Genomic DNA, 27,460 nt, shown 5'->3' on the forward strand with positions numbered 1-27,460 from the left:
CGCCTTGCGGCCTGGAGCGCAAACGAGTTGCTCGCATCAACACTTTTGATTTTGTTATCTTTGCAGGTGAACACAGCAATCACCATGACGGAGAAGGCTCAGAGCACGGCCAGTGTGTCCAATGGCACCAAGGGAGATTCTTCAAAACGGCCGCCGCTGAAAAAGCAAGACAGCGACAAGGACTTTGATGATTACTTTGTATGTCTTCTTTTTCTCACGACAGCACTGTGTCTAGTTACTAACATTGATCAGATTGGCCCACGCGACCTCGATCACCACTCGAAATGGCCCGTCTTTCTCCGTGTTCACGGCAGTGTGACACCAGAAATGGTGTTGCCTCTGTTGTTTGTGGGCGGTTGGGCCAGCATGATTACACTGATATCAAAATTCGTGCATGACCGTAAGCATTCCACAACTGCTTCACTGCCTCGCAAACATGTACTGACTACACCCCACAGTCAGCGTCAACCAGCTCCTGCTCACTGTCCTCGGTTTCGTCGTCGGTCTCGCACTGAGCTTCCGAAGCTCCACAGCCTATGAGCGCTACAACGACGGCCGCAAATACTGGGCCCAACTCACCTTCGCATCCCAGAATCTCGCCCGCCTCATCTGGATCCACGTCGACGAGCGCCACGACAAGGACCCGGAGCTCGGCAAGCAAGACCTCCTGGCCAAAATCAACTGCCTGAACCTCATCGCCGCCTACGCCGTCGCACTCAAGCACAAGCTCCGCTTCGAGCCCTACGTGCACTACGACGACCTCCAGCACCTAGCCGGCCACCTCGACACCTTCGCCCGCGAAGCCGACCAGCCCGATGTCAACAAGAAACCCAGCGTGCTCAAAACCGCCGGTAAATTCCTGGGTCTCCCCATGGCCGAATCCAACCCGCGTAAACTCCTCAAGCGCTCGCGCGTGCCCCTCGGCAACCTCCCCCTCGAAATCCTCAACTACCTCAGCATCTACATGAAATCCATCTACGACAACGGCACCTTCAAAGTATCAATCTACCAGACACAGTCACTAAATGCAATCACGACTTTCAATGACGTTCTCGCGGGCACAGAGCGCATCCTGTCAACCCCCTTGCCCATCGCCTACAGCATTGCTATCAGCCAAATCACTTGGGTCTACATCTTGCTTCTCCCCTTCCAGCTGTACAAACTCCTCGGCTACATCACCATCCCAGCGAGCATCTTCGCCGCATACATAATCCTCGGTATCGCGCTCATCGGTCGCGAGATTGAGAATCCCTTCGGCGACGACGTGAATGATCTCCCGCTCGACGCGTTCTGTCTGCAGATCAGAAAAGACATTGATATCATCATGAGTAAGCCGGCCTCGAGTATCGAGGAAGTGGTTATGCATCCGGAGAATCAGCTCTTGTACCCGCTGAGTAAGCTGGGCAGTGCAGGGTGGGCGGCTAAGAGTGTGGAGGAAATTAGGGATGCGCTGGCGAGTAAGCCGGACTTGCACTTTCCGTTGGTAGAGCATGATGAGCATCCTAGACCTAGTCACTCGGGCGGTGCGGGGCTTCGTCGTCGCGCGACGAATGAGCGCCGTGCTGAGGAGGGTGAGGCGGGACATAGTGTATGCAGTAGCAATGCAGGCGGTGATGCTGGGGATTAAGTGAACCAAGGGTTGTATTCCACCTAGATAAAACAGATATTCAGATAATTAAACTAAAATGTTAACTTTTGTTCTCAAAATTGAGATAGTTGAAGCCTGGATCAGGCGAGGTAACCGTCTCGCACTCATCCTCCACCCCCAGAACATAGCAAATTAACTTTTTCGGAATTCATATCATATCCACTGATCCCAGGGAATGATAACTTTCCGTCTTGGAGATCACACTGTCTTGCCCATCCTAAGCATAAGCATCTCCAAAGCCCTCATTCTCCATGGCCAATTCACGGACTCCCAGGCAACAAGCACACCTATCGCTGCACCGCGTACCCTTCTTGCAATAGTGATCCGTGGAGCAGAACCCATAACGGCAAATCAGCACGCCGGTGCGATCATTCGAGCATTCGTATCTCTTCTTTTCCTTATCGTCAAATGCCAGAGCGTCTTTCTTTGCCATGGCTACATGCGTCTCGGTCGAGGTTTCAGTGATATGAGGGTGATGAAGACTAAGATTGCAAACATGTTAGGAAATCCGTCTTAAGATATCACTGAGGCATGCACTGGACTACTCACATAGGCTTTGCATTGTTGTGTCCAGCGGAGTGAGTGTTAGTTGGTGCCTCCTTTGCCGTAGTGATAGCAACGGCACTGGACAAGGCAATCGTAGGCGACGCAACAGCCAATGCCGTCAGGCCAACAAAGGCAGCGGAGGTAGTGAAGAGCTTCATTGGAGCGTGTTTGTGTACGTGGATGTAAGTTGGTCGTCACGTTGAAGAGAGAGTTGTGTTATTGAGAGGAAAGTGAACGAGTGAGTAGAGACGCTGCGTGAAAGAGAATAAGCCCCTAGCGACGGTGAATTTAAACCGTGTGAGAAAGATGGAGAAGCATTTCGAGAATGATGAAGTGGAGCATAGTGAGAGGCCCCGAAGTGAAGCAAAAGGAAGGAGCAAACAAACCCACTGCCTACCTCATCCAAGCCAGTACGTCACTCTGCCAAGCACTAAACTGAACCACCAACACCAGCCTCAAAGTCGTGCTTAGTCTTTATAAACTAGGATCAATCCAAATGATAATGCTTGATGGGCGTTCCTGCACCAACAGCACTGGTCAAATCACTCCCAGAGTGCGGTCAAGCTAACAGTCGGATTCACCACACTAGTCACACACGTAAATGTAAGGCAGCACATGTTCAATTGATAGATGAACAGGCATTTTGAATGAAAACGAATACTTTTGGTCATATATCGAGTCTACCAAACGAAAGAACCTGTTGTCTATCGCTTGGCGTAAAAATAAACGCACTCATCCCTCCAAACCTCTATATAACGCCGGGTCATGCAGTTCTGCAAAGTCTAAGATATCGTGCGGTTGTAACACCAAAAAAAGTCATAAACGCATCTAGTCGGCCTCGTCATCAGTGTTGGGAGGTTGGGGTGTGCCCTGACCGCTTAGTTAGTGTCATACTCAAGTTGCTTATGATGGGAGAAAGACATACCTTGGGACTGTTCAGCCAGTCAATGTACCTCAATCTTCTCCTAACTTCCCGGTCCTTGAGTTCCTTCTTGGTCATCTTCTTCTTCTTCCTGGCCCTGAACTTCATGTCGTCCTTGCCACCCTCGGCTTCACTCATGACAGGAGTGCCGTTGGTAGATGGAGCTGCGGAGCTCACGTTGCTGCTCACGTTGCTGGATCCTGGGCGCGAGTCTTCGAAACGGTCCATGTTAACGGCAAGGTGGCCCTTGTGGGTAACGCGGCCATCGGCAACATGCCATTGCTCAGGGCACAGCGCACCAACAAACTCTTCGTTGTGGGAAATCATGATGACACCACCCTTGTATTCACGAATGGCAACAGCAAGTCCACCAAGGGAGTCACGATCCAAGAAGTTGGTAGGCTCATCAAGGACGAGAAGATGAGGGTTGTTCCACATGGCGCCAGCTATGTATATGTTAGCAATGATTCGTCAGTATTGCAAATGAAGTGTACGTACCGAGCACAACCTTGACCTTTTGTCCTCCAGAGAGACCGGAGATTTCGTTGTGGTTCGCAATCTCAGGGTCCAAGCCAAGATCCTCAAAGTGCTTAGAGATGACCTTGGGCTCGAGGACACGGTAACCGAGACCCTCACGCGAAGACTCGTGGTCATCGAATTCCTGAACGAGCTTGGTGAAGCCCTTCTCCATCAAAGTCTCACGGGAGATGTGCGAGTTGAACTTGGGCAGCATGTGGAGCCACTTGACCTCGTACTGGAATGACTTCTTGAACTTGGAACGACCAATAAGCGCCTCAATCTTGCGGGGGCCCTTGCCATCACCAAGATCAATTGGAGTCTCCATCTGAGCCTTGTCTTCGGCAGTGAGGACACGAGTCTGCTTCATGAGCACCTCACGGTCATCACCGTTGGCATAACGCCACTGGAGGTACTGGTTGGGCGTCTTTTCCAAGTGCATCTCGACGTGCTCAAGAGCGTGTTGCTTGATGTAACCAATACGCAAGTTGGGGTGCTTCTCGACGGTACCTTCCTGAGGAATAGTCTCTCCAGTAAGCATCTTGATGAGGGTAGATTTACCAGCACCATTGGCACCAATAATGGCCACTCGAGATGACAGGGACAAGTTGCAGGAAGCATCAACAAGGGAAGGCTTGGACGCTCCAGGGTAGGTGTATGAGCAGTTGGTCATGCGCAGGATAGAGCGAGTGTTGGACTTGACACCTGTGAGGATACCAGGAGGAGGGAACTTGAACTGGACCTGGGTAGCCGACAGCGTGTAGTAGCTCTTGGCCTCGGGCTTTTGTCGAACAAAATCAGCCAGGTTACCCTTGTAGCATACCAGCTTCTTGTTTTCGTAGTGGTAGATGTCTGTGCAGACTTCGTCAAGGAAACCAGAGTCGTGGGAGACGATCAAACTGGTGATATCGGAGTGCGACTTGAGGTACTTTGCAAGCCACGCAACATTGGCGACATCCAAGTGGTTAGTAGGCTCATCAAGAAGAAGGACATCGGCGCGCATAAGCATAGCACGGGCCAAAGCCAGCTTCATCTTCCAACCTCCGGAAAGAGATCCGACCTTGTGCGATTGCCTGCCTTCGGGTCCAGAGGTAAAACCGACTTCTTCCAGGACTTCGGAGATGCGCTCCCTGCTCTCGTCCGCGAAACGGGGGTCACGAACAATGTACTCCAGAATAGAAAGATCGGCATCTTCACCCTGGTTGTGCTCAACAAAGCAGGTCTTGACCTCGTCCTGAGATGGGAAACCTTCCAACTTGCCGCTTGCGATACTTCGCATAAGCGTGGACTTTCCAGCACCGTTGCGACCGCAAAGACCATAACGGTGGCCCTTGAGCAGACGCAGGTTGGTGTGCGAAAGAAGCAACATACCACCGTAACCCAGAGAGAAGACGGCGTTAACAATCTCAGTCTCTCCGTCATCCTCTTTGACGGGTTGGCCGAATTTGCGGTGGTCCTCCTCAACATAAAATTTGTGGACAGCCTCTGCGACCTTGTCGGCATCACCAGCGTTCACAAGGGGCTCCAGGTAGGGCGCGACGAGCTTAGGAATGCGCTGGAGCTCTCTCTGGTTCACGACCTCGGCGATCATCTCAGAGATGTAGGCCTTCGTGACGTTCCAGGTCTCGGCATCACCGGGGAAGTTGAGCATGGTGGCAGCAGCAGCAATCTCCTTGTCCAGAACCTGCTGAACATCTGATGACAGGACGCGGGCAATGGCACCGCTCTCAGCGTTGTGGTCAGGGTCGCCCATGGCCTTCTCAATGACATCCAATGCACGCTGTCCAATTTCACGGACTTCGGGCAAGGATGCACGGTCCTTGACAGCTTGCACACCGGGGCGAAGCTTGGGAAGGAAAGCGCGCGCCTCGATAGGGTCGTGAACGAGCTTGGTCAAGTTTTCGACAACGACAACTGTCTGGCGAGTGACTTCCTGGGAGGTCGAGGGCATGTTCAAGGAGCGCTCAAGCAGAGGAGTGACCATGGCCAATACGGGGGATGTGACGACGGCGACAAAGGTCGTTTGCGAGAGGGCATGGATGGCCTTTTGCAGACTCTGGGTCGAGGGATCTTCGATAGCCTTGACAAGGAGGGGTATCCGGGGTGCAATGTCATCGTTCTGGAGGAGGGTGGTGAGACTATTCATAGTCTTGACTGCTTGTTTTGCAACCTGTTCATAATTAGCATAATTTTGTAGTTTTCGTGATGCGATAGTGGCATACCTCTGTCTTGAGGTCGTGCATTCCAGACTCGACGATGGGGATGAGGCCCTCGAGCTTCTTGCCCATGGCCTCACGCAGAACGTCCTTTTCCTTCTCTACATCAAAGCTCTCCATGCCCATCTTGGCCTTGTCAGCCATGCGGCCGATGAGCTCGTATGCGAAAGCAGCACCTTGCCACTTTCCAGACTTCTTGCCCAGGTATTTTGAGAGCACAGGGAGTAGGCCGACGACCTTGGCCTCAGCGCTCAGGTTGTCAAAGAGCGAGTCGAGCGCATACTTGGCCGACTCCTTGACGGCGCCAGTCTTGTCTGCCATCAGGTCGAGCGCCAGGGGTACCAGACCCTCTTCCTGGACGAGAAAGATGGCCTCTGTGATGCGCTGCGTGCGCGGGAGGCGCTCAAAAAAGGCGCCAAGGGCGTTCATGGCGCCCTCTCTTCGCACAGCATCCTTCTTGTTGCCAGCGTGTTTCTTGATCTCGTCGATTGTGCCATAACCACGAAGGCCGCGGAAGCCAACTGAGTTCTGGAGGAGGGTAGTGAGGGCGTAGGCGGCATCGACCGAGGCGTGCGACGTCTTTGCCGTGACGATGCTTTCGATGAAGGCGCTGACATCTTCCTGCGAGGGAGCAGGGCTGGTGCCAGCCTTGTCGACGACGATAGCAGGAGCCATGGATGGCGATTCAGAGTGCGGCATCTGCTCAGGGGAGATGGTGCGCTGCACTTTTTCTCTGGGAGCGGCGAGGGATTTCTTTTTTGGAGGGGCTTCCTTATCGATATCAGGCAAGGTTGGCGGCTGCAAGCGTAAGCGGCGCGCAGCAGCGTGGGAGAAAAAAAAACGAGCGCAGAAACGCGGGTATCAAACGTGTAGAGACGCCCCGATGGAAGAGTGGAGAGTCTATACAAAATACAGGAGCAGTGAAGAAGGAGCGTTGGTTGGGCACGCCGGGCAAAAGTGTCGAGGGGCCTGTCTTGTACTCTACAGTCGGGCGCGGATCTAAATGATTATTTTTGCCCACGGGTCAGGGCGCCGCTTGCGTGCACGTTTTTCCTTTTCGCCCGCCCTAGTCCTGCTTCCGCTTACTGCAGGGCTGGCTGACCCTCGCCGGATATCCCATCTTGCGTCTACACCGTATCCTGCTTACCACCTGCCTGCCTACTGTTGGCCCAGCCTGAAACAAGTCAAAAGTATATCGCTTGATGCGACCTTAATGCGGCGAGTCTTCCTTCAACCTTGGAACCACGCTTCACCACCCATGTTTCGATCGCTTTGCTCAAATCCCGCGTAATATACCCATCCTTCTTTCTCGTCTACTCACCGCCTGTGCCCGCCATGTGCCAGCCAACAGAGTGGCTCAAGAACCCCCACACGCTTTCCGTGGCTCATATCTTCAATCTTAGGGTACATGAAGTACCTGTCATCTACCGACACTAGCGCAAGGAATGCAGACACTAACACGCTTAGCATACAAGTCCCTCAACAAGGAGCCTGGCATTTTACCCACACAATACTGATAAGCAATAATTTCCCATACCCACCACCCTACCCAGGTCTCCAAGCAGAGTTTATGTAAGATGCAATTTATTAAATCAATTTCCGGCCGTCTGTCATGGCCTTGACAGCAGGTACTCCACCAGTAAAGATAACCGTCGAGGCGAGGACAGATATCAGTATGCCGAAAGAGTTACAAGCGTACTAGCAAGCACTTCAGAGGCCTGAAATAGTAGGAGGATCTTCAAAGACTCCTCAATAGGAACGCTCATCAATACTTTCCACTCGCAGTTTCAAGAATACGCGTAATGCCAGTCGAGAAGAACAAAGGAAGTCATGATAGGGGTCCACGCTAGTGGGGCGCTTAAATCCACGCTATCCCCGACGCACATGCTTTCTCTCATGTGCTACCGCACTCACTTAGGCCAGTATTTATTCGCCGCCTTGCGATCAGAGCATAGCATAACTTTCTGAAAATACGTCGTAACTTCAGGTATAGAGCCATCCTTTTCAACTCGACAAAGCCGTACATTCAGCGAAGATGGTTCCATGCCAACATCTTTTCGTCCATCTTTATTAGACGCCACGTTTCGAACGGTCTTCAAAATTTGACATGAACAATGACAAGAGCCGGTATATTTCACGATGGTTTCTACAAAAGTCTGATTGGTAGATGAAGTCGTTGTAGAATTCAACGCTTTTGAATTATCACTTTACGGACGCCTTCATTCACATGTATAGTGCCGAATGATACCACAACGGTTCAACGTGCTTTGAATGCTAGCTTTCAACTGCCATGGCAAAAGTAAATTAAGTTGTCGTCAAAAAGAAATTCCCAAGACCATTCATGCAATCGTACAAGTTCAGGTCTCCTTGTTGAGACGTACATAGAGGATTCGATATTTCACTGTCAGAATTGATGTACTCTCCCTATAAGTCAACCCCACATTTCCGTATAGCCAAACAAGTTATTTTGGTAAAAGAACATATAGCAGTCCGAATAGCGCAGCAGTATGCAACCAGACGCATTTTACATCGTCGAGGATACCTGTTTCATGGACTGCCAGGAACGGGAAAGACTTCTTAAGCTTCGCGGCCGCTTGCATCTTGGACTCAGTATCCCTTCCGCGTCATCAAGTGAACACAACATATGCGAGTTGCAGCTCGCTTTCGAATACATAATTCGTAACTATGGTCGGCCAGTTTCACAGTTCTGACAGAGACCCTAGTATTTGATGCCCTTACATACACTACAGTCAATCTTGCTCCACGCTTACACGATCTTCTTTATCGCTTCCAGCTCAAGTACTCTTTCTCTTACCAGGCATCTCCCATATGTATTCATAACTATATAGTCATTGCTTTCAATGCCTTAAAGTCTCATATTCCAGCTTATGTGCTCAACAATTCAAGATAACTTGGATGATCTTCATGTAGTACATGAACATCCGAACAAAAGTCATCAAATCTGTGTGATATTTCCCTATCATGACCTAGCTCGTGTACGATAACCCGTCTCCTCCCAATTAGCTGTAGAGCACTTTTCCGATGCCGTGTAAGAATCACTTAGTCATCCCTCCCGTTTTTTTCTATCTTTCTGGGTAATCGAACTATCTCCTTGAATTCTTTCAACCTACATGATGCACAGATTTCAAGAAGCACACTCTCATTTTCGATATTCTTGAGTCATCCAACCTGGAACGACATCATTCCAAAGTACCCTTCATACGACTCTTTGCAGCGACATCACATACACGTTCAAGTATGCAATCATTCGAGGAGTGGTCATCCTTTCACAACAGCTTAGCATCCAATTTTACGAAAGAAAAACCTAATAGACGGAAATATCATATCTTTTCCTAATAGTATGAATAGACTTCATCATTTTAGACGCTTATGAGCATCGTCCAAAATAATGGCAATGGTGCTATCACATTCGTAGCATTTTCACATCCTGGAGTCAATAGCCTTAACAAAAGATGCTTCGATGCTCTCTAAAATGTTCATTCCTCTCTTTTCCAGTCGCTGGCTATAATCTCACGATATATTGTTCTCTTTTCTCTAGCTTGATAGATGCCACATCACTTTTCACATCCTTTATATTCGATGCTTCTATTGTAAGATTATTGACCACGTCTGATGCTTGAAATCGAGAACAGAATTTACACTACGTCGGCTCCAATAGTTTACCTATGGGACAATGGGAACCCTATTATAGGGAGCCTGCCATATCCTCAAAATCAGCAGTATTGACATATGCGAAACATGTGAATGCGGGCAATCACAGATATTATAGGTATGTTCGAAATTGCGGCGTGAATATTTTCACTGTGTATCTTCGAGTCGCAAACTTGGACAAATATCGCTGTAAGTGCAATCAATATTCAGTAGTCCCTGAGATTTCATGAAATTATGATATTGTCCCCATTATAATTTGTCATATCGGAAAGAAGAACATAGAGGAAAAGATGGTGTGACAGTGTAAGAAGCAATCACGGTATTGAAATTTGTGTTTTCTTCTTTGATTGTATTGGAATAACAGTCTCCCGTCTTTCCCCAAAGTTGAAAAAGCAGCAACACGTAAGATTATGGTGCGAAGTATTCTTGATCAGAAAAAACATGCCACAGAAAAAATAATATGAGTGTTTCGATCAAAACGGTCTAAAAAAGACACTAGAAATCTAAACTATGAAAAATGTTCATAGCATCCGTGAAAAAAAAGCGATACATCAAGTTCAAACAGATTTTAGGATGCCAATGCATCAAGACAATACCAAGATACAAAATTAGAAAAAGTTCAAGTCAAAATTGCAAAATTTTTACTGAATAAAAAAATCTCAAATTTCGATGAAAAAAAGGGTTGAACAAGGAAAGAGAAAGAAACCGCCTCAGAGCTATACCACATCCTCTATACCTCCCCACCACCACATCCTCCACCCCCCGCCAAGTTTGCTTCTCACCCAACCATCCATACCCGCCCTCTCACACACACATACGCACCCGGTCATCCGCTCCAACCACCAAAATCCACAACCCAACTCAAACCCTCATCATCATCATCATCAACAACAACAACCACAACAACAACAACCACAACAACAACAAAAAAAGGCGCCACGCAAACACCCCCAATTCACAAGCCACATCACCCGATACTCCTACCCCTCCCCTCTCTCAATCCTACTCGCCCACCCCATAACCCCTGATGCCACGATCCACCACGTCATCCGGGCAACAAACCACACCCCAGCCCAGCGCGGCGGTTGGTCGGGACCGGCCGCCCGAAGAATAGAACACCTCCGTCTTATTGAACCCTGGTAATAATATCACACATACACCCATACGCCAGGCTTTCTTTTCTCCTCCAACCGCAACGTTTACCAGAAACGGGGGGAGGGGAAAAAAGGGAAGAGCGAAGAGGGTGGGAAGGCATATGTGTCTGCGTGACCTAGTCTCTCACCGTTTGGAAACAAAGTACGTACGGTAGTTGTACGCCCAGGTAGAATACTCTCTGTAAGGCCTATATGATCGACCCCCCCGCGATCTCAACGATCGCAAGATCGCGATGAGTTAGAGTGGACAAGCACGTGGACCACATGACTAACATGTCTCCTTCCCCCCCCCTTCCCCCAAGCTACATATGCACAGCCGCCCATAGTATGTGCAGGAAGTAAGAGAGTCAAGGTTAAAAATGTAGCAAGTACGACAAGGTTTCTCTCTGCTTTAGTTGCAGTTTTCCAAGGTTGGGAGAGGGGGGGGGGCATGAGTACATTGCATACTGCATTGCAGTTGGCCAAAAAGCAAAAGAGCATCGAATTTTTTATTTAAAATAATAAGTAAGTCTAGTATTGAGAAAAGGACCAAAAAACAAAGAAGATATGCATATGCATGTACTACCGCAAGCAACATAAGGCCCGATACGCGAGACCAACCGAAGCCACATGTTCGTAAAAGTCGCGAGTCTTGCTTGCTTCCTCAGCTGAGAGTTTGAACACATACATCATCAGACATGTGCTGATACGAATCGCCCCAACACATGCCTTTGCGGCTTATTTGTTCTAGATAGCACATATGTACACTTACGCCGCCCCCATCACGCACCCATGGCAAGTAAAGTATGCAGGTATACGTCACTTGCAGCGTAGCCACGCCAGGGGGGTGATGGAGTTGCAAGGTGCAACACAAAAAGAGAGTATGCGTTAGACAAATGGGGAGATGGAGAAAAGGAGTTAATGTACCGGAGATCAACAAAAGCAGGACGCCCTATAGCTGGGGAGTTTGAGCGATCAACGCCGCATATACACATATACGGAGGGAAAGTTTAATTTGTCGGTGCTCGAGTTCGATACGAGGTAGAGGGTCCCGCAGTCAGGTTTTCTTATTCGAGAAGAAGGGATAGGTTGATGATGACGGACGGGGCAATATGATCGGACGGCGTGATGACAATTCCAAGATTGTAGGAGCGGCGACACAGGAGTGGGTGGGCAACAAAGGTGGATCGGGTCAGCCAGGGCACGTTTGGCTATGGTATTGGTTGCTGGGGTTGTGTGCTGAGCTGTGGTGTGGGGGGCCGTGTTCGATACATACGAAGAAATAAAGGGAGGCCTGTTTTGTCCATGGGAATTATGCATGCGGAGAACCCAAGGCCGCACAAGCCTCACGGTTACGGCCGTACATGGGCTGATTTGCCTGAGTCTTGTCCGCAGCCTCGTTGAATCAGGTGTATCGCAACATGCAGACAACTCTAGACCTCTGGTGATCATGATGATTGTAATAACGATGTACGTCGGAGTCGGCGCCTCCGGCAGTACCTTGGTGATAGACGTTGTGTGGAGCGTTAATGTCGTCATACCTTCCCCTCTGCCGACGAAATATCAAGTTTGCAGCTGCAGGCGACTGCAGATCCCAGGCCTTCCCTCGGGTATCGCCCCCCGTCTTGTGTCAGCATCTCGTCAGCAGGAATGGGACGGAAGTAGGGGAACGAGACGAACAACTGGAGCCAGGTGCTAAAAAAAAGATTAAGGGACCATATGATGTGCACTACACTGGCGTTAGCTTATTTGGTGCTGTTCCATCCTTTGGTGATGACAAGATAATCATCGGCGAAGTGATAGCAGGGGGGGGGGGGAGATGACCGTCGTCGTAGATGGGGGGCATCAAGCATGGCAGTGGGCATACTACAACCTGTTCGGACGTTCTCCGGAGTCCAGAATGCGTGATACAGCACTAACGCCGGCAGGACTGACAGAAAAAAAAAAGGCCAACCCAGCGATTGATTAGACTTGCATTGGGCTTACCAAGAGAAGGTAGTGTGAGCAAGAAGAGGTAGTGTGATGGCCTGAAACCCATGTTTATGATCCACGGGCTGCATGAGCTGGCGGGCATTGCATGCCCATCACAAGCAGACTGTCGTGTTGGAGATTAGGTTTCGATAGAGTGATGTCCACGTCAACACATCACTGCGGCCGCGGGCATCTCCCGACAGCCAGGTTGGTAAGTGTGGATCTGCTGATGGTCGTCCACGTTGTGAAGGGCCGAACGACAGTGGCGACAGTGATCTTGTGCCCCGCCATTTGCCTCACGGCAGTCATTTCAACCAAGGTGCCCTGCAGCGCAATCTTTCCGGCCTTGAGTAGCGCACCGTACCCAATGTTTAGATGCTACGGTAGCTTCGGACGATGCTGTACCAGGGCTCCATACATGCAACCGCTTAGTGGAGCAGAGCAAAACGCTCGGCACTCCCCACAGAGACTTTCTTTTGGTATCACTCCTGAACCCGTCGCGAGCCCCAGCATTGAAACCCCCCAGCTCGGGTTCGGTCATCACATGTGACGGCACTTGCAACTTGCAACTTGCAATGTGGCGGGAGGCTTCGCTGAATGCGAAATAGGCGCTTGTGCCGACATGGACTGACTGGACCCGACAGTCCTGGACGGGTACGTTCGTCCGTGATCATTTCCCTTGTTGTGCAGAAGGGATGGGGATCTGCCCGTAGCTCCGGGATTGATGAGTGCTAAGTACGTAGGGATCAGATGCCGAAATTCAGACGAAGCGCATGGGTAGGAATGATTGACGTGTCGTGGGTCATCGGGTTAATATTGCGATGCAATCCTTCGATTCCTCCACATCGTCGATGTGATGCTTAATCTGTAGCCATCAATATTCACTGCGGATAGACGTTGCGATGGAAAAAGCAACAACAACAACGGTCACTAATTTGATGGGGCCAAAGCGTCAGGGTACGATTTGGCTCACGGCATAGGCGCATAGACAGCGGGAAACCATCTGAGCTTGGTCCTGCGTTCATTATGCACGCCTAGATTGAATCCACAGCAGAAAAAAAAAGCACCAAAGTCTCCTTGACCGCTCCCACCCCTTGCACTCTAGGTGCGGATCATTTTGAGTGTTGATTGACATGGAATTCTGCAGGAGGATTCCTTAGACGACCAATTCTCCGCATCTCACCCCAATCGTAGAGATGAACTGGCAGAATGTAATCCATGTGTATGTGTGCCATTACTTTTTCAAGAAGCCAGCCTTGTGGCGCTGCGAGATTGAAGCACTCCTTGGGGCGCATAGCGATACGGATCTGGTGCCAGTCTTACTGCCAGCTCGAATAAGGAAACAGGGGGAACACTGACGGAGATAGCGGGCTGTTCGAGATCCAAGCCTGGGGGTAAATCAAAAGCAATAAGCGGAGCCGTTAAGCCCAGAACAGTAGCGGTTGCTTTCATGGTGTGGCCTGTAGCGTCTCCATCGTACGCGCGAGAACGATGCTAACGTCCTGTCACACCGTCCTGACGAATCGATTTGCCGGACATCAGCCACATGGTCGAAGATACGCTAACGATTTCTGCAGTGACAGGGTACTGAGGCAAGCCGACGCGGACGTTTGGTGGGTCAGGCCGAGATGTGTCGACAGGGCCCAGAAATGGAGCATCAGCGTATCCAGTGATGATGCTCGTTTAGTTTATTTCCACAATTTTTTTAATCCACTGTGGTATCGGCGGCATATCATACCCAGCTAGACCAAGACGAGGGGAGGGATACAGACACGTCGGCCAGACCACAGATCGCAATCTCTACATGCCGTATATGGAAGAGACTGTGCTTTTTGCGACGGTCAAAGTCTCTGTCAAGTTAGCGGCTTGATGTCTTGCAGAAGTGGACTTCAAGGTTTGTGTGTTGGTGAAACAGGAGGGTTCGATAGGCTTGCTGGCGCACGTTGCACCGTCTACCGAGTCTGTCGACGAACATGTCCACTCTGGTAATGGGGAGTGAATCCTTCCGGTAGATACCGGTAACAATCGTTTATGGAAGGCGTACCGAATACCCTGCAAATGGATCTTCATCGGCGGTGATGCACAATGCACAAGAGCTGACAGGAAAATCGGGGGGTTTGCAGTCCGCCCGTCATCCGACATGGTCAGTATTGGTGGACATTCCCTTTGATCCGGCTGATCTGAGACTTGGCTGTGTCACATCCTGGGGAATCTCACGGTCAGCCGAGCACATCTCGCCGTGTTGGTGGGAAAGGACTCTGGACTGATCTACGTGGCCCCTTGTCGTGGCGTAATGGAACCGGAAGACATACTCAACAAGAAGAAGACGGGACAGGGTGCGCGACACGGTACTGGACCGTTTGTCGTTGCTGTTGACCTGTTTGGGAGCTCTACTGCCCCATTCGGGCCGCTAGGTCTCATTTGTTACCCTGTCATCCGCATCCCTGTGACTTGGTAGGGGAGCGAAGGCTGGGTATTGGGAAGTCTCATGTGGACAGAACGTGTTTGATCATCGGAGCCGCTCAGCAACGGTGGCTTGCATGCGGATGGCACGGCAAGGCAAGGCAGAAATGAGCCCGGGATGCCTCGACATGAGCCATGTGTGAGGCTTCAAGAAGAAGGGCTGCGGACGATTTTGTTTTGACAAGGAGCAGGTGGGCGGCCTATGACACGAGAATATAGGAGTACCCCATTAATAACGAGTCGTCGAGATGGTATAATGGCCGAAGGAGCTGGAAAGCCGAATGCCGGGAGTGTGGATATTAAAAGACAATCTCGGTTGGGCAAGAAGGGAACAACGTGTAAGTATGTGTGTAAACCACGGACGATACAGACGCGTTTGACGTGGCGTATTGTGTGCCGCAGGATGCGAATAAGACCCAATGGTCTTGTCCAGTAACAAGCAATGTCAGAGCAGGCCATATGTTCTTGCAAATGCCTCTGTATACCAAGATTGGTTTGCTCAAGACGTATGTAGTATGTATTTCCTAAATAGTCGGTCACGCTTCACTTGGATTTTGCTCATTTCCTTGGCCAATTTGCACGAGTAAGCAGGCTGGTATGTTTTTCTTAAATGTACCAGGAGAACCCTTGGACTAGTCAAGCAGTGGAGATATCAGTTGTCCGGCTGTACCAGATTGAGGGATTTTACACATTACTTTGGGAAAGTCGGGCATAGGAGCTTTGCGCTTGTGTTCGTATCGAGAAGGTTGTCTTGGGCAGTGCACTGTAAACAAAATGGACGCTGCATGTCTGGGGAGAGCAACGACGGGCATACATGTGTAACGGGCGTTGTTTTCAGGCCAATCGAAAATGGCCGTTAATGCGAGGTTTTGGCGGGCCAATGCGGTTGTTCCTAGGATTATCGATGGCGTTGCGCTTGGCGAAACCCCCAGGCGGCGTCATAGCGGTCCATGTACCCAGGTACATTGTGCCTCATACGATTCGGAAGAAGGCCGGTAGATCGACTGATTATTTCAGGAGCAGAGGCCAATAAGAGAGATACAATTAAGGCAGCAGCCTTGCCATGTCCGCACTGGCTTCGCCTAGATACTTTAGCCGGGATACCCTGGGAGGCGTCATGGCCCGGGCGGGAGGCGACACAACAGCTCAATCGTAGTGATGCTAGGCGGCATCGCTTGTGACAAGGTGATGATGGAGAAGATTGTGGTGCTTGGGGGAGAGGCAGGCAACAAGGCTCCAGCAAGCCAGTATGAGACGAGCCCGAGGCGCAGAAGGTGCGGCGGCCAGGGAGAGTAGTGAGGAGGGTGTTGGCATGTCGGTTCGTGACAATGAAACGCCGAGAGGATCGCTCGGATGGCACCAGGGAGGCAGACTGATGGATGGATGCAAGCGTGTTCCCGCTGATGATGGGTCACGATGCGGTCCAGGTATTGATCCCCCTGCCAATCCCACGCGCCCTGAGATGAGAGACAGCAGCTACAGATATGTACAGTAGTACTTACAGTAGTGTGTATGCCTGGGCTGGGCTGGTGGTGGTCTGTTCCGGGAGATCATGCACGCATTCCGCGGTGGGCAGGCGAGCGAGCGAGCAAGCAAGCAAGCAAAGAGCGGTGGCCTAGGGCTTGCTCAAGGGGAAGGCGGGTGGGCATGGCGTCAAGCCGGTAGAGAAGGGCAGCATGCGTTGCGTACGTACTAGCTGGATGAGGGCGGGGTGAAATGGGAATGGGAGCAACGTGTGCGGTGCATTGCATCGCGCGCGAAACCCAAAGAGACGGTATGATACGCGCGAGTCGCGCGGCGGGCGTGGGTGGAGGGTGGCCCGAGCTGGGAAATTTTCCATCAACGGAAAACCCTGGATGGCGTGTCCGTGCACGTGATTCTAGGTTCGCAGGTTTGCCGTCCGCCGCCCGTGTGTTGTCGCACAGGCATGACGGACGGGCTTGCTATATGCTACACGTCTATGTATGTACGTATGTACATGCAGATGCAGGAGCAGAGTCAAGTAGAGTAGAGTAGCCTGGAGGGGATAGTAGACGGAGGGATCAAGTCACAGTTCATATCTGATACAGTCCAGCGCCAAACAGCAGGGCGGAAGGCGAGACACGCGATGGCGGTATGTAAGTAGTGTACATGTTATATTGGGGGCGGACGAAGATGAAGGCGAGGGCGAGGGCGAGGGCGAGGGGTATGCCAATGCAAATGCCGTGGGCGTGGGCGAGCGGCGATGGGCAGAGGCGTCTTTCGGCCTGGCTAGCGGCAAGTGTCTGCTGTGTCATCGGACTGGAGACTGGAGAGTGGAGTGTCGAGTACAGTAGTATAGATAGATAGATGGCCAGGTGCGGTGTGGCATTGCAGCAGCACGCAGCTTCTCGAAGGCGGGCCAGCGCCAGGGAAGGTCGGGAGATGGGGGGTTTGCGGCGTGTGGATTGGTGGCGGCATGTCATCGGCTACAGCAGTTGTCGAGCGACAGCGACGGTGACAGCCAACGTGGCCCCCCGGCATTAGCTGCATGCGCTTGCTGCTGATCGACCCGCCTCTTTCTCAAAGATCCTCCACAGTCGGACGAGGCCAAGCCGTGGCTCAACGCCGCCATCCCGCCCTGGCGGCGCCCCAACGACGTCGTCGCTACTGGGGTCGGAGACGGTCGCTGGAAAAAGGCATCATCCGTCGCGCCGCCGTGGCCTCCCGCGCTTGCCCTGATCCAAATGCTGTGCGTGTGCTGATGCTGATGCTGAAACCAGCAGCCGTATGGGGGGGAGGGGATGGCCATGGGATGGGATGGATGGATGAATGAATGAATGGGAAGGGGGGGGGGCCATTCCACCCATCGCTTACTTGCTAGCAGCAGAGTAGAGCAGCAAACGCCAACATGCGGTGAGCACTGTCCTCGACAACTCTCTCTCTCCCCCTCCCTCCCCTTCTTCTGGCGCCTCTCCGGGGAGACCTTTGTCGAGGGGCGAGTCAGCCTCGCCGACGTCTCTGAGTTTGTATGGTGGCCATGGTACACTTTCCAAGTAGATATGTACGTACGTAAGTACATACATACATGCTGTACGGATCTATGTATGGATGGATGTACATGGCATGTATGTATGTATGTCAGTATGTATGTGCGCTGCATCATCACCACCACTACCACCACTGCCGCTGCCGCCCGCCTTGCTGCCTCAATATTGCCAGCAAATCATGCGCTTCTGCATTCTCTATTGCTTCGCCAGGCTCGACTCTCCACTGCCGCCCTCGCTATTCTGCAAAATGCAGGCCAATCAGTCGCATACCCCCAAACTCCATGGCGGCCCTGATGCGGACAAGTCACCGCCATGGTGGTTAGCATTAGACTGCTTTGGCGCCCCAGTGCACGCCGTGACTCGCTTCCGCTCCCTCAATGTGCCATACCTCTGGCGGGACGATGGGCAAGCCATCACAACATGGCTTGCGACGGGTCCAACTGTGCAGCCCTTCTTGATGTAGGCGATATTCGAGGGCGCCTGCCCGTGTGCTCGTTTAAAGCGTGTTCAAGGTGCAGTACCGTGTCTGGCTTGTCTCAAGTGTTTGATTCTTTCAATCTCTGCCGTTCCGTTCCCACGCTTCGCCCCCCCTCCCCCCTCCTCCCGTCTGCCCACCCCCTGCCCGATCCTTCGTCAGCCCGTGTGGTGTTGTCTCGACGCCCTGAGGCTGCACACCCACCCCTCGAAGCGACGAGGCACAACAACGCCCGCGAGCGAAAAGAACAAAGTGGGAATCCGGTCTGGAATCAGCATCCGACAGCCTGACGGGCCGTGCAGAGAGAGAGGGAGACAGAGAGAAGTAGCCCCGTGACCCCGAGGCTCCTCCCTCACTCGCAGAACACCACGCACATGCACACCAACCCACACCCCTTGGACGGCCGGACAGGATAGCCAGCCAGCCAGCCGACAGCGTGTATTGTACGACATCCATAGATATCAATCAGCCGTCGGCGACGCACGGCTGCAGCGCCGGCGACTTGAATCGTCATCCGGCGGCGGCAGCGGCGTGTGTGTGAGACGAAGAGACTCGGCGAGGGTTGTTCCGCTCCGAGGGCAGTGCCGGGGGACCTCTGCTCGATCCCAGCAGCCACAGCGGTGGCAGCAGCAGCGAGCTTGCTTGCTTGCTTGCTTCCGACGAGCCCACGAGGATTCTCCTCGGGTTTCTCCTGGAACGGTCGATCTGCAGTGCATCGCGGCCTGTCCTTGGATCTCGACCAGGGCCCCTGCAACGACTGTCCGAAAAGCGCTCCTGCGCCGGCGCAGCGTCGATTGGGCGGCCTGGCATGCGTGGGCGCATCGCTCGGCCAAGGCATTACTACGGGTCGTGCACATCCTTACTCTAAACCGCCTTCGTCTGTCATCTGCATTGCCGTTGCAAGGGACTGAGCGTCGGGCTAAGTGCAGTTGGAGGTGGGCTTTTTGCCAACGGTCCGCCGCCTCATCGCCCGCTCAAACGCAATTTGGACAGGGAACGACAGGTCCACCGACGACGCTACGGTGCGAACGGGCTTTGTGCTGAATCTCGCCAATCCGCCAGACATTGTACTTGAACGCTGCAGGCCCGAATTCCTGGCACTGCTATACATCTGCCCGTACCCGTCGCTCAGACTACTATCCATCTCGTCATCACTCGTTCGCCGCTCACCACACTCACCCCCCCTTCACCCACTTTTGCATAACTTATTACAACTCTCTCCCCATCACCCACCCACTGCAGTGACCCGTGACCCTCAGCTCCTCCACCTCCACCACACCCTCCTCCATGGCAATGCATCTCGCCAGCATGGTACACGGCAGCGTTCGGGACCGCGAGGCCTTTCAGCACCCGGCATACTACCAACAACCCCAGCCTCGTGGATACGCCATGTCGGGTGTTGCGGCCTCCTCATACCCGGTACAACCACCAGCCCACACACAGCAAGTCGAGCAGCAATACCGACAGCAAGTGCAACATCAGCAACAACAACACCAACAACAACAACCACAAAAGCAGCAACGGCCTCAGTCTCCCCCTTCACCCCCGGCCGAGGAGAAGAAGCCTTCGCTTCCGTCCATCTCGAGTCTCCTCGAGTTTGCTGGCAACGAAAAGCCCGCATCCTCTGATTCAGGTAAGTCCTTTACACTTCCATCAATCTCTCCCCTGGCCTTGTCGCTAACTTGGTTCCTAGCTTCCCAGAGCCCTCAGTCACAGCAACGAAAGTCTGCATCTCCACAACTGAGGCAAGAACAACAGCCGCAACCACAATACACTCCAGTTTCGGCCCCGAACAACTCACGGATGACCCTGCCCCCGACTCCACCAATGCACCCCGACGTTGCACACGACGGCAACCAGTCCCCTTCGGCAGCATCCAACCACTCAGCAGCTTCTACTCCCTACTTTGTCGGCGGTGCGCTCAACAACATGGAGCCTCACCAACAACGGCAGAACTTCTCCACAGTGCCTCCAATGAAGCGTGACTCGATGCAGTCGCACTCCATGTCGCCCTACAGTGCTTCCATGTACGGCCAGTCTCCCTACCAGTCCTCGCCAGGAGCTGCGTCATCAGCCTCATTCTACTCGCCCGAGCAGCACTCGTACAACACCACACCACTCTACTCGCAGCGTCCTTTGCCTTCAAACTTCCAGCCGCACGCAATGCCTCTGCCTGTACCTGTACCGAGCCCTGCCGCCAACGGCTCAAACCCATGGCAACACCACCACTACATCAGCACTTCAAGCCAGTCACAGTTCCCACAGCCACAGGACCGCTACATCTGCTCCACCTGCAACAAGGCCTTTTCGCGCCCGAGCAGCTTGCGCATCCACAGCCACAGCCACACGGGCGAGAAGCCGTACAAGTGCCCACAACCCGGATGCGGCAAAGCCTTCAGCGTCCGCAGCAACATGAAGCGACATGAGCGAGGCTGCCACGCAGCCTCCAGCACCACCCTGACGGCATGATGGGCCAAAAGCCGCCGCACCTAATCGTCTTACGCAATCGGCCTTGACAAGCCTGGACATACTCAGAGTCTCCTTCCTATGACATGCTTTGTTCTGTCATATCTCGCCAACGATACCATTTGCACGACTTCTGCATCGGCGCCTGGGGGTTTCCCACCATGTTATGCATTTCAATGGAGTTTTCGTGTTTGTTAACGATATCCTACTTCGCCATCAGTCGCGATGTTGTACGCTTATTTCCCCACATCTTATTTCTGGGTTTTTCTCATCTGACAGACTTTTTTCTGTCTCGCATCTGGGAGCGCGGCATCATTTTTTACCCGATAAATAACTTTTATTTCTTTGTACTATAGTAGAGACGTTGCGTTATGCAGCCAAATGCTATGACATGTGTCAAATTGCACAAATCAATATATTACTATCTCATGACATTTTTTCCGATGATCAACTGATAAGCGCGCTCTTGCTCTATCGCCACGTTTTTGGTGATTGAGATTAATCAGGCAGGGGAACGATGCTGTGCCTGGAACGTGTCGTGGCTTCCAAACCTAGTGGAAACTGAAGACGTCGGGGCACAGCACTTGGGAGCTCGCAACTTCAAACCAAGACGTCTTTGCTGTTCGCAATGGATAACCCATGGAACCAGGCTTGCGTAATGGCTGCGTCGAATTTGAGGAAACAGTCGCCGAGAGAGCTCCGTCATTTCAACGGCTCCTTGGCTACGTACACACAAGTACATCTCGCCAGAGACCCACCTCGGTCGATCTTCGTCCCCCATCCATTGTTGCACGTCCCCTCCCCGGCTTATACACCAACGTAATAACGATTAGCTGGGCATGGAGGGCCGATGGAAAGGAAAAAAAGGGTCAGTTGAGCATCCCCCAGTTCTGTGGTGCTACGCTCCCCAGCCGCATAATGCAGCCTGTTATGATCAGGGCTGGCGTTCATGGTCTCATTTATCCGCCGCCTACCGCTGTCCGGGTACCGGCCAACAATGGTCATTGCCAATAGCGACTTCGGCACACCCAATAAAGGAGACTGTAAAACGTAAAGAGCCCAGAGATCAGTTCATATGGCTGAAAACTACATCCCCTTTTTTTCGCGTTCAATGCCGCAAGCACAATAGACTGCCTTGGTAGCTTGTATGGATTAAACTTGATTACCCTCTGCCTGAGGCCTTTTTGTTTCGCCGTCAGCAGTACAGGTCGCATGAGTCGTCTTAGCGCTGAACTGCTTGGCCATGTCATTACTTGCAGCTACATGTGCTGTCTTTCCAATGTCGTCATTCACACCACTTGTCGGATGTCTGGTAATCTATAGCCGTCCATACAAACAACCTACGAGGACCAACAACAACAACACTAAAGTTCAAACCTGTACACCATTGGGCCCCCCTCCCTCGTCTCAAAAATAAAAAACCCCCTTCGCTTTTTTTTTCTGCGACCGGTGATTCATAGCGATATTGCTTGCGCAGTGCACATGTGACGAAAGCCGCATGTGGCTTGCTTCGCATGGAGCCTCAACCCCCCCATCCATCTGCACTTGAATGTATCTAGCATGTAAAGTACTCTGAATCAAACGACAGAGGCATGAAGCTAGAGCGACGATCATCACTTAACAATTCCCCGAGCGCGGTGATGCTCACCCGACCAGAATCCGAGCCCCAGGTCCCGCTGGATAACGAATTTGGAGGAATCCAATAAGTCTGAAACCCCAAGCTCTGGGCTTGGCCCATAGCAAAATGCACGAGCGGCTACTACTGCTTTGGCCCTTAGCAAGCTTTCGGGAGGCGCTTTTCCCCCTCCACATTGGCCCGATGACAAGCTTGCAGGTTAGAGTAAGGTAAGCTCGGTTAGGCCTTCTCGGGCGGTCGTAGTCAAAAGGGCAAAAGAAGCAAAAACGCAAAACATCAATCGTCTGATGGGGGAGGGAACCCTTACTGCAACAAGTAAAGTAAGGGAATCCTGCCAAACCGTTCGGCGGAACCGAAATATCTTCTCTTTCCCTTTTTTGAATCACTCTGACTTAGATTCGGACTTGATTGCCGTGTTAACTACTCAGTGCCCTGAAAAAAACAACAACTTTGTATGGCTTTTGTTCCCTTTTCAAACACACGCTGTGCCCCCCTTTCCCTCCTCCCCCCCCCCACAAACCGGCGGGGAAAAAAGAAACAATGGTGGAAATGCCACACCACTTGAGAGGGGGGTGTGCGAGCGGAGGACACACGGAGCAAGTCTGCGACTTGTCAGGCGACATGCGATTTCGCGCATGCATGTAACGTACATACAGACTACAGGATGAGTACGTATGTGATGGACTTAAGCGAGGTGGTCAGCCGCTGGGAGGACGGGCACCAAAAGCAATCGCGGGAGGTAGATGAACAGAGGTGCGCCACGTCGTCGAAGAGGCACCCAGTGTGCCAATCGGGTTTGATGGTGAGAAGGGTGGATCAGTGCATCCGTTCAAGCCCGTGGGTCGTGCTTGGAGAGAGATCTGCGCATCATCTGTTCGGAGGAGGGGGCGGCTCTGGGCCCATTCCCAGTCTCGTGGAATGTGTTTCACCTGTCTAGTTTTCCCTTTCTTGCTCTCCCCTTTGCCAATTTCCCGGCCCTCGCTTGCCTTGGAGCGGCTGACATGCAAAGGTCGTCACCACACGGACAGCCTCGCGCTGCTTGTTTTGTTATCTACTCTTTTCATTTACAATCATGTATCGCATGCCCGGTTCCGATGGCTGCTGCAGCTGTGCGTGTCATGGGCAAGAAGGGAGGGGAGGGGGATGGGGGGGCCAAAGGGACGGAGGGCACGGCTTCGATGTATGCCGTCACTGTGCGTCCACGGCTTCTTCGGCGACCAAAGCAAAAGATGCTTACACAGAAACGGCAGTGCAAAAAAAGAGGCATCGTACCATGTTGCCGTCACGAGGGCTGCATTCAAGTATTGGGGAATGGCGGCGTGGGTGAGAGAGGCCAACCAGCCCCCTGGTACTAAGATGCCAGCCACTTGGCGCGCGTCTTACTTTAGTATAGGTCGCCAACACGGCCAGCAATTGCACCCTTTTTTTTTGTTGCTGGCACTTCGGAACCGACCCGTGATTGTCCCTAGCGGTAGACGATGATGCGCTCGAAATAACATCACCTGCGCCATGATCACCTAGTTTCCGTGGGCGGCCACCCAGCCCAGCGCCAAATCGGTCAGCCTTGCGTTAGCAGAGCCAAGGCCGGACGCTCTTATTCCTCCATGTGCGCCATTTCCTCGTACTACACTATCTTTTCTTGGTCCATTTGTAGTCGTAGCATCTGGCTGTGGCTGGGCCACTTTGCAAGCACACGTGCGGGCGCCGCGGCGGTGCGCGCGGCCATTGTCTATTACTACGCGCATAGTAGGTACACGTATGTACAAGGTATCGTCGACGACCTCCAGCCATGATCCCTGGATGCCAACCTTCGAGAAGGAATCCGCCCATACCGACGTGCGACCGTTGGCCCTTTGGTTGCCTCGACCAGTTAGCCGCGTGTCCCTATGGCCGCGCCCAGCTCAGGCACTCGCACGCCGAAACGGGCTATACGGACGAGCAAGTTGCAATGGGCATGGAACAAGGGACGTAGGGTTGTCAGAACCGCGATCGACGGCCATGCATTCTGAATTGCTACACACTTACAGCTGCCGGGCATGGATTCCAATCCATTGCGGGTGTATTGTGGAGATGGCAGGTTCGCATTCGCACTGGCTTCAAGAGCGGTGAGTATCATGCTGCACTGTGGTCGAGGAAAAAAACCCCACCCCGCCCAATAGCACCAGCAACCTCGGTCATTAACATTCACCATCTTGACACTCGAGGCGACACGTCAATGTCGGAGCATTCCACTGCGTTACCAGCGTGTCCCAAGCGCCAGCATCCCACTCACGCCAGCGTGACAGCTGTGATCGCCCTCTTACCGCCGCACGAACGCTCATGCCTACCCTTTGTCCGTTCGCACCACGATGCATATGAACCGCATTCTAGCGCCAGGCGAGCAAATACTCCGACACTAGGGCTCCATGCGGAATCGACGTCAAGGCCGTGCTGCAGATGACAGATGGGATCATCCTAGCTTGCCCAAAGCACCCTTCCCCCAGGCCCTGTCCCTGCACATCCGCAACCCTAAAACTAATCATCTCTCACTTTCCGGAGAGAAGTCCCTTTGAGTCAGCATACATACATATTATGGAGACGCACGCCTAAGGGCCGACTCGTGGGACTACTTGCTGGCACCAAAGCGCCATTGCGCCATGTCGGACATTTTGCATCGCGCGACCGGTCTCTTGACCCTCACCTTCCCCCCCCCCCTTGCCGGAAGAACGATGTTTTGCGGAAGAATCCCCCCAAAAAAGTTCTCGGAAGGGTGGTGGTGGGCTTGTCCGATTGTTGATCGCCTCACTAAGATGCTCGCTACCAAACAAAATTTCATAAGGCAGAAGTTGAGCGATAAAGTTTGGCTATTCTGCGGGAACTAGCATCGCGCATATCGCGCAACTCTGTTTCGTCTCAGGTTCCTTTCCCAAGCATCCTCGCGTATAAAACTTCTTCCAGCATCATGCCTGTTGACGGCCGGGTGATGATCAGATGACGAGTGCCACGCCGTTCCCCCTCATCTCGTTCTTGGGTTGCGACGTCAAGCGTCTTCGCCATGGAAAGTACCATGTTACGGCCGAAGGAAATCGTGAAGCGTGGCCTGGATGGATGCTTCCTACTCCTGCTACTAGGAAATCCCTGGCTCCCGCCCCCCCTCATCCTCGTGGCTGTCTCCGCTACGATCAGAGCCAAGGTGTTGCAACTAGTACGACGTCTCATTCCCTCGTCAAACAAAACGTGACGGCCGTCACCGCTATTCGAGGTACTGGGTACGACCCAGCGTGCCATATCCAGGTACGGGCAGCTGCTGGAACAGTGTCAAGAAAAAAACAATATAATCAATTTCATGCCTTGTATGCAATGCCTGGCCGCTGGGGCTCTCGAGAAAGGCCATGGTACGTGATGGTCGCAGCGTCAGGCTTTCCAAACACGAAGGAAAAAAACAACCTCGGCGTTTTTTTCTCAGCGCAAAATGCGTGGGGTACCCATTTACGCCTCGTCCCTCGCAATCCTTTCCTATACTTACACTCCCTGCATCTGATTGGCGCGTTCTCTACTTACTAGTTAGCAACGCACCTAGTAATCCCCCCGTCTCGAAGTCCATCACTTACAAACCAAACCCAACGAATGCACCTTCGCACGTACCCCTTCCACTCCTTCCGCCCTAAGTGCAATTTTGGTACCCTAGAGTAAATCTCTAAAAAAACCCCGAGCGAAAGAAGCTGGATGCCTCGTTCCCTAGTTGATAGCATCTACCATCTAATTACCGAGGATGAACCCAAGAAAAAGGAAATAACGGTATCCATTTTACTAAGCATACACACCCCGTTACGTCCGTAAGGGAACCAAAAAACAAAATATTTACCTGACTCGAGAAAGAGAGCAAACCAGCATCGAGACCGCCGTCCACCTCAGCCCCAAACGAGAAGATGCCACAATCGTACTTTCCATCTACTGAATACGATGCGGGAGTAAGGGGGGGGGGGTCGTGTGCGATGGACGAGGGACCGGGAACTGGGGTAAAAAAAAAACCAAGCCCAAATCTTCCCATACAGTCAGCTGGCGATTGGTCCGACCACCACCACCACCACCATCGTCCCTCTCTCGGCGCCTCTTTTCTTTACCCTCTTTCTCTTACTCTCTTCGTAACTTTTGACTTACTAGACTAGAGTAACTATTAGCTTATAGCGATCCTTCTGTCTTTTCACACTATACCCAACTTCGTAGTTGGATCCATACCTGGTTCTCGTATCCCCTCCCCCCCCCCTCTTCCCCACGACATGCATTTTACTTTATCTTTACGCGCAACGCAAGCCCCCGAGCGGGCCGCGCTCTTTCGAGTAGCATCACACGTGTGTTTCTCTTTTTTTTTGCGAGAGAATGAGAGGGATTAATTAGAGGATATAGTTTCGGTAAGATAGGCGGCCGTGGGGATCATCACGATGAGCAGAGCATCGCGTATGGCGTAGAGAGACATGAAAAGCTTCGGACCCAACCCCCACACTCACCCTTTCTTTCCGCTATGCCTACCGGCGTATCCGCGGTTCGGCTCTTTTTTTTTGCCGTTCTTTTGTGTGATTTGCTGCACTTTTGGCTTTTTTTTTGCGTGTGAGTGAGTGAGAAAATGGGACCGGGTGCGGAATTAGATGACACTTTTTTTTGGGTTCCTATCTTAGAAGGGAACGCGCGCTCATGCGCGTTTGTGATGGGTGAGCAAGAGAGAGTATGGGAGCGCGATTTGGTAGACGCGCATTCTTTTTTTTGCCCATCTTTACATGATTAAGTGTTTTTTTTTTGGGGGGGGGGGGG

The 27,460-nt window shown here is 52.2% G+C and overlaps 8 protein-coding genes across 8 annotated transcripts; 4 read left to right on the forward strand and 4 right to left on the reverse strand.

The window, feature by feature from the left end:
* Nucleotides 1-84: 84 nt before the first annotated feature.
* On the forward strand, nt 85-1,627 carry COCVIDRAFT_91812 (hypothetical protein; the record flags this gene model as incomplete). Its single annotated transcript, XM_014704083.1, has 3 exons — nt 85-198; nt 253-400; nt 459-1,627. The coding sequence occupies 3 exons, from the start codon at nt 85-87 to the stop codon at nt 1,625-1,627; spliced, it is 1,431 nt and encodes a 476-aa protein (XP_014559569.1).
* A 238-nt stretch (nt 1,628-1,865) lies between these two features.
* Nucleotides 1,866-2,120, reverse strand: COCVIDRAFT_91694 (hypothetical protein; the record flags this gene model as incomplete). Its single annotated transcript, XM_014704084.1, has 1 exon — nt 1,866-2,120. A coding segment is annotated over one exon (255 nt), but the record flags the coding sequence as incomplete, so codon positions are not given.
* Nucleotides 2,121-3,022: 902 nt separating this feature from the next.
* COCVIDRAFT_91629 (hypothetical protein) lies at nt 3,023-6,523 on the reverse strand (the record flags this gene model as incomplete). Its single annotated transcript, XM_014704085.1, has 4 exons — nt 3,023-3,064; nt 3,120-3,562; nt 3,615-5,802; nt 5,855-6,523. 4 exons carry the CDS (start codon nt 6,521-6,523, stop codon nt 3,023-3,025), a joined length of 3,342 nt encoding a protein of 1,113 aa, XP_014559571.1.
* A 7,335-nt stretch (nt 6,524-13,858) lies between these two features.
* Nucleotides 13,859-14,076, reverse strand: COCVIDRAFT_24255 (hypothetical protein; the record flags this gene model as incomplete). The annotated part of the gene is made up of 2 exons (XM_014703982.1): nt 13,859-13,888; nt 13,948-14,076. 2 exons carry the CDS (start codon nt 14,074-14,076, stop codon nt 13,859-13,861), a joined length of 159 nt encoding a protein of 52 aa, XP_014559468.1.
* Nucleotides 14,077-15,936: 1,860 nt separating this feature from the next.
* On the forward strand, nt 15,937-16,173 carry COCVIDRAFT_91805 (hypothetical protein; the record flags this gene model as incomplete). Its single annotated transcript, XM_014704086.1, has 2 exons — nt 15,937-16,047; nt 16,105-16,173. 2 exons carry the CDS (start codon nt 15,937-15,939, stop codon nt 16,171-16,173), a joined length of 180 nt encoding a protein of 59 aa, XP_014559572.1.
* Nucleotides 16,174-18,273: 2,100 nt separating this feature from the next.
* Nucleotides 18,274-18,558, forward strand: COCVIDRAFT_91564 (hypothetical protein; the record flags this gene model as incomplete). Its single annotated transcript, XM_014704087.1, has 1 exon — nt 18,274-18,558. The coding sequence occupies one exon, from the start codon at nt 18,274-18,276 to the stop codon at nt 18,556-18,558; it is 285 nt and encodes a 94-aa protein (XP_014559573.1).
* A 473-nt stretch (nt 18,559-19,031) lies between these two features.
* On the reverse strand, nt 19,032-19,286 carry COCVIDRAFT_91490 (hypothetical protein; the record flags this gene model as incomplete). Its single annotated transcript, XM_014704088.1, has 1 exon — nt 19,032-19,286. The coding sequence occupies one exon, from the start codon at nt 19,284-19,286 to the stop codon at nt 19,032-19,034; it is 255 nt and encodes an 84-aa protein (XP_014559574.1).
* A 571-nt stretch (nt 19,287-19,857) lies between these two features.
* Nucleotides 19,858-21,039, forward strand: COCVIDRAFT_91551 (hypothetical protein; the record flags this gene model as incomplete). Its single annotated transcript, XM_014704089.1, has 3 exons — nt 19,858-19,893; nt 19,945-20,203; nt 20,264-21,039. 3 exons carry the CDS (start codon nt 19,858-19,860, stop codon nt 21,037-21,039), a joined length of 1,071 nt encoding a protein of 356 aa, XP_014559575.1.
* Nucleotides 21,040-27,460: the final 6,421 nt, after the last annotated feature.

Source organism: Bipolaris victoriae (assembly GCF_000527765.1).
Source record: "Bipolaris victoriae FI3 unplaced genomic scaffold scaffold_18, whole genome shotgun sequence".
In the NCBI taxonomy this organism is placed as follows: Eukaryota; Fungi; Ascomycota; class Dothideomycetes; order Pleosporales; family Pleosporaceae; genus Bipolaris; species Bipolaris victoriae.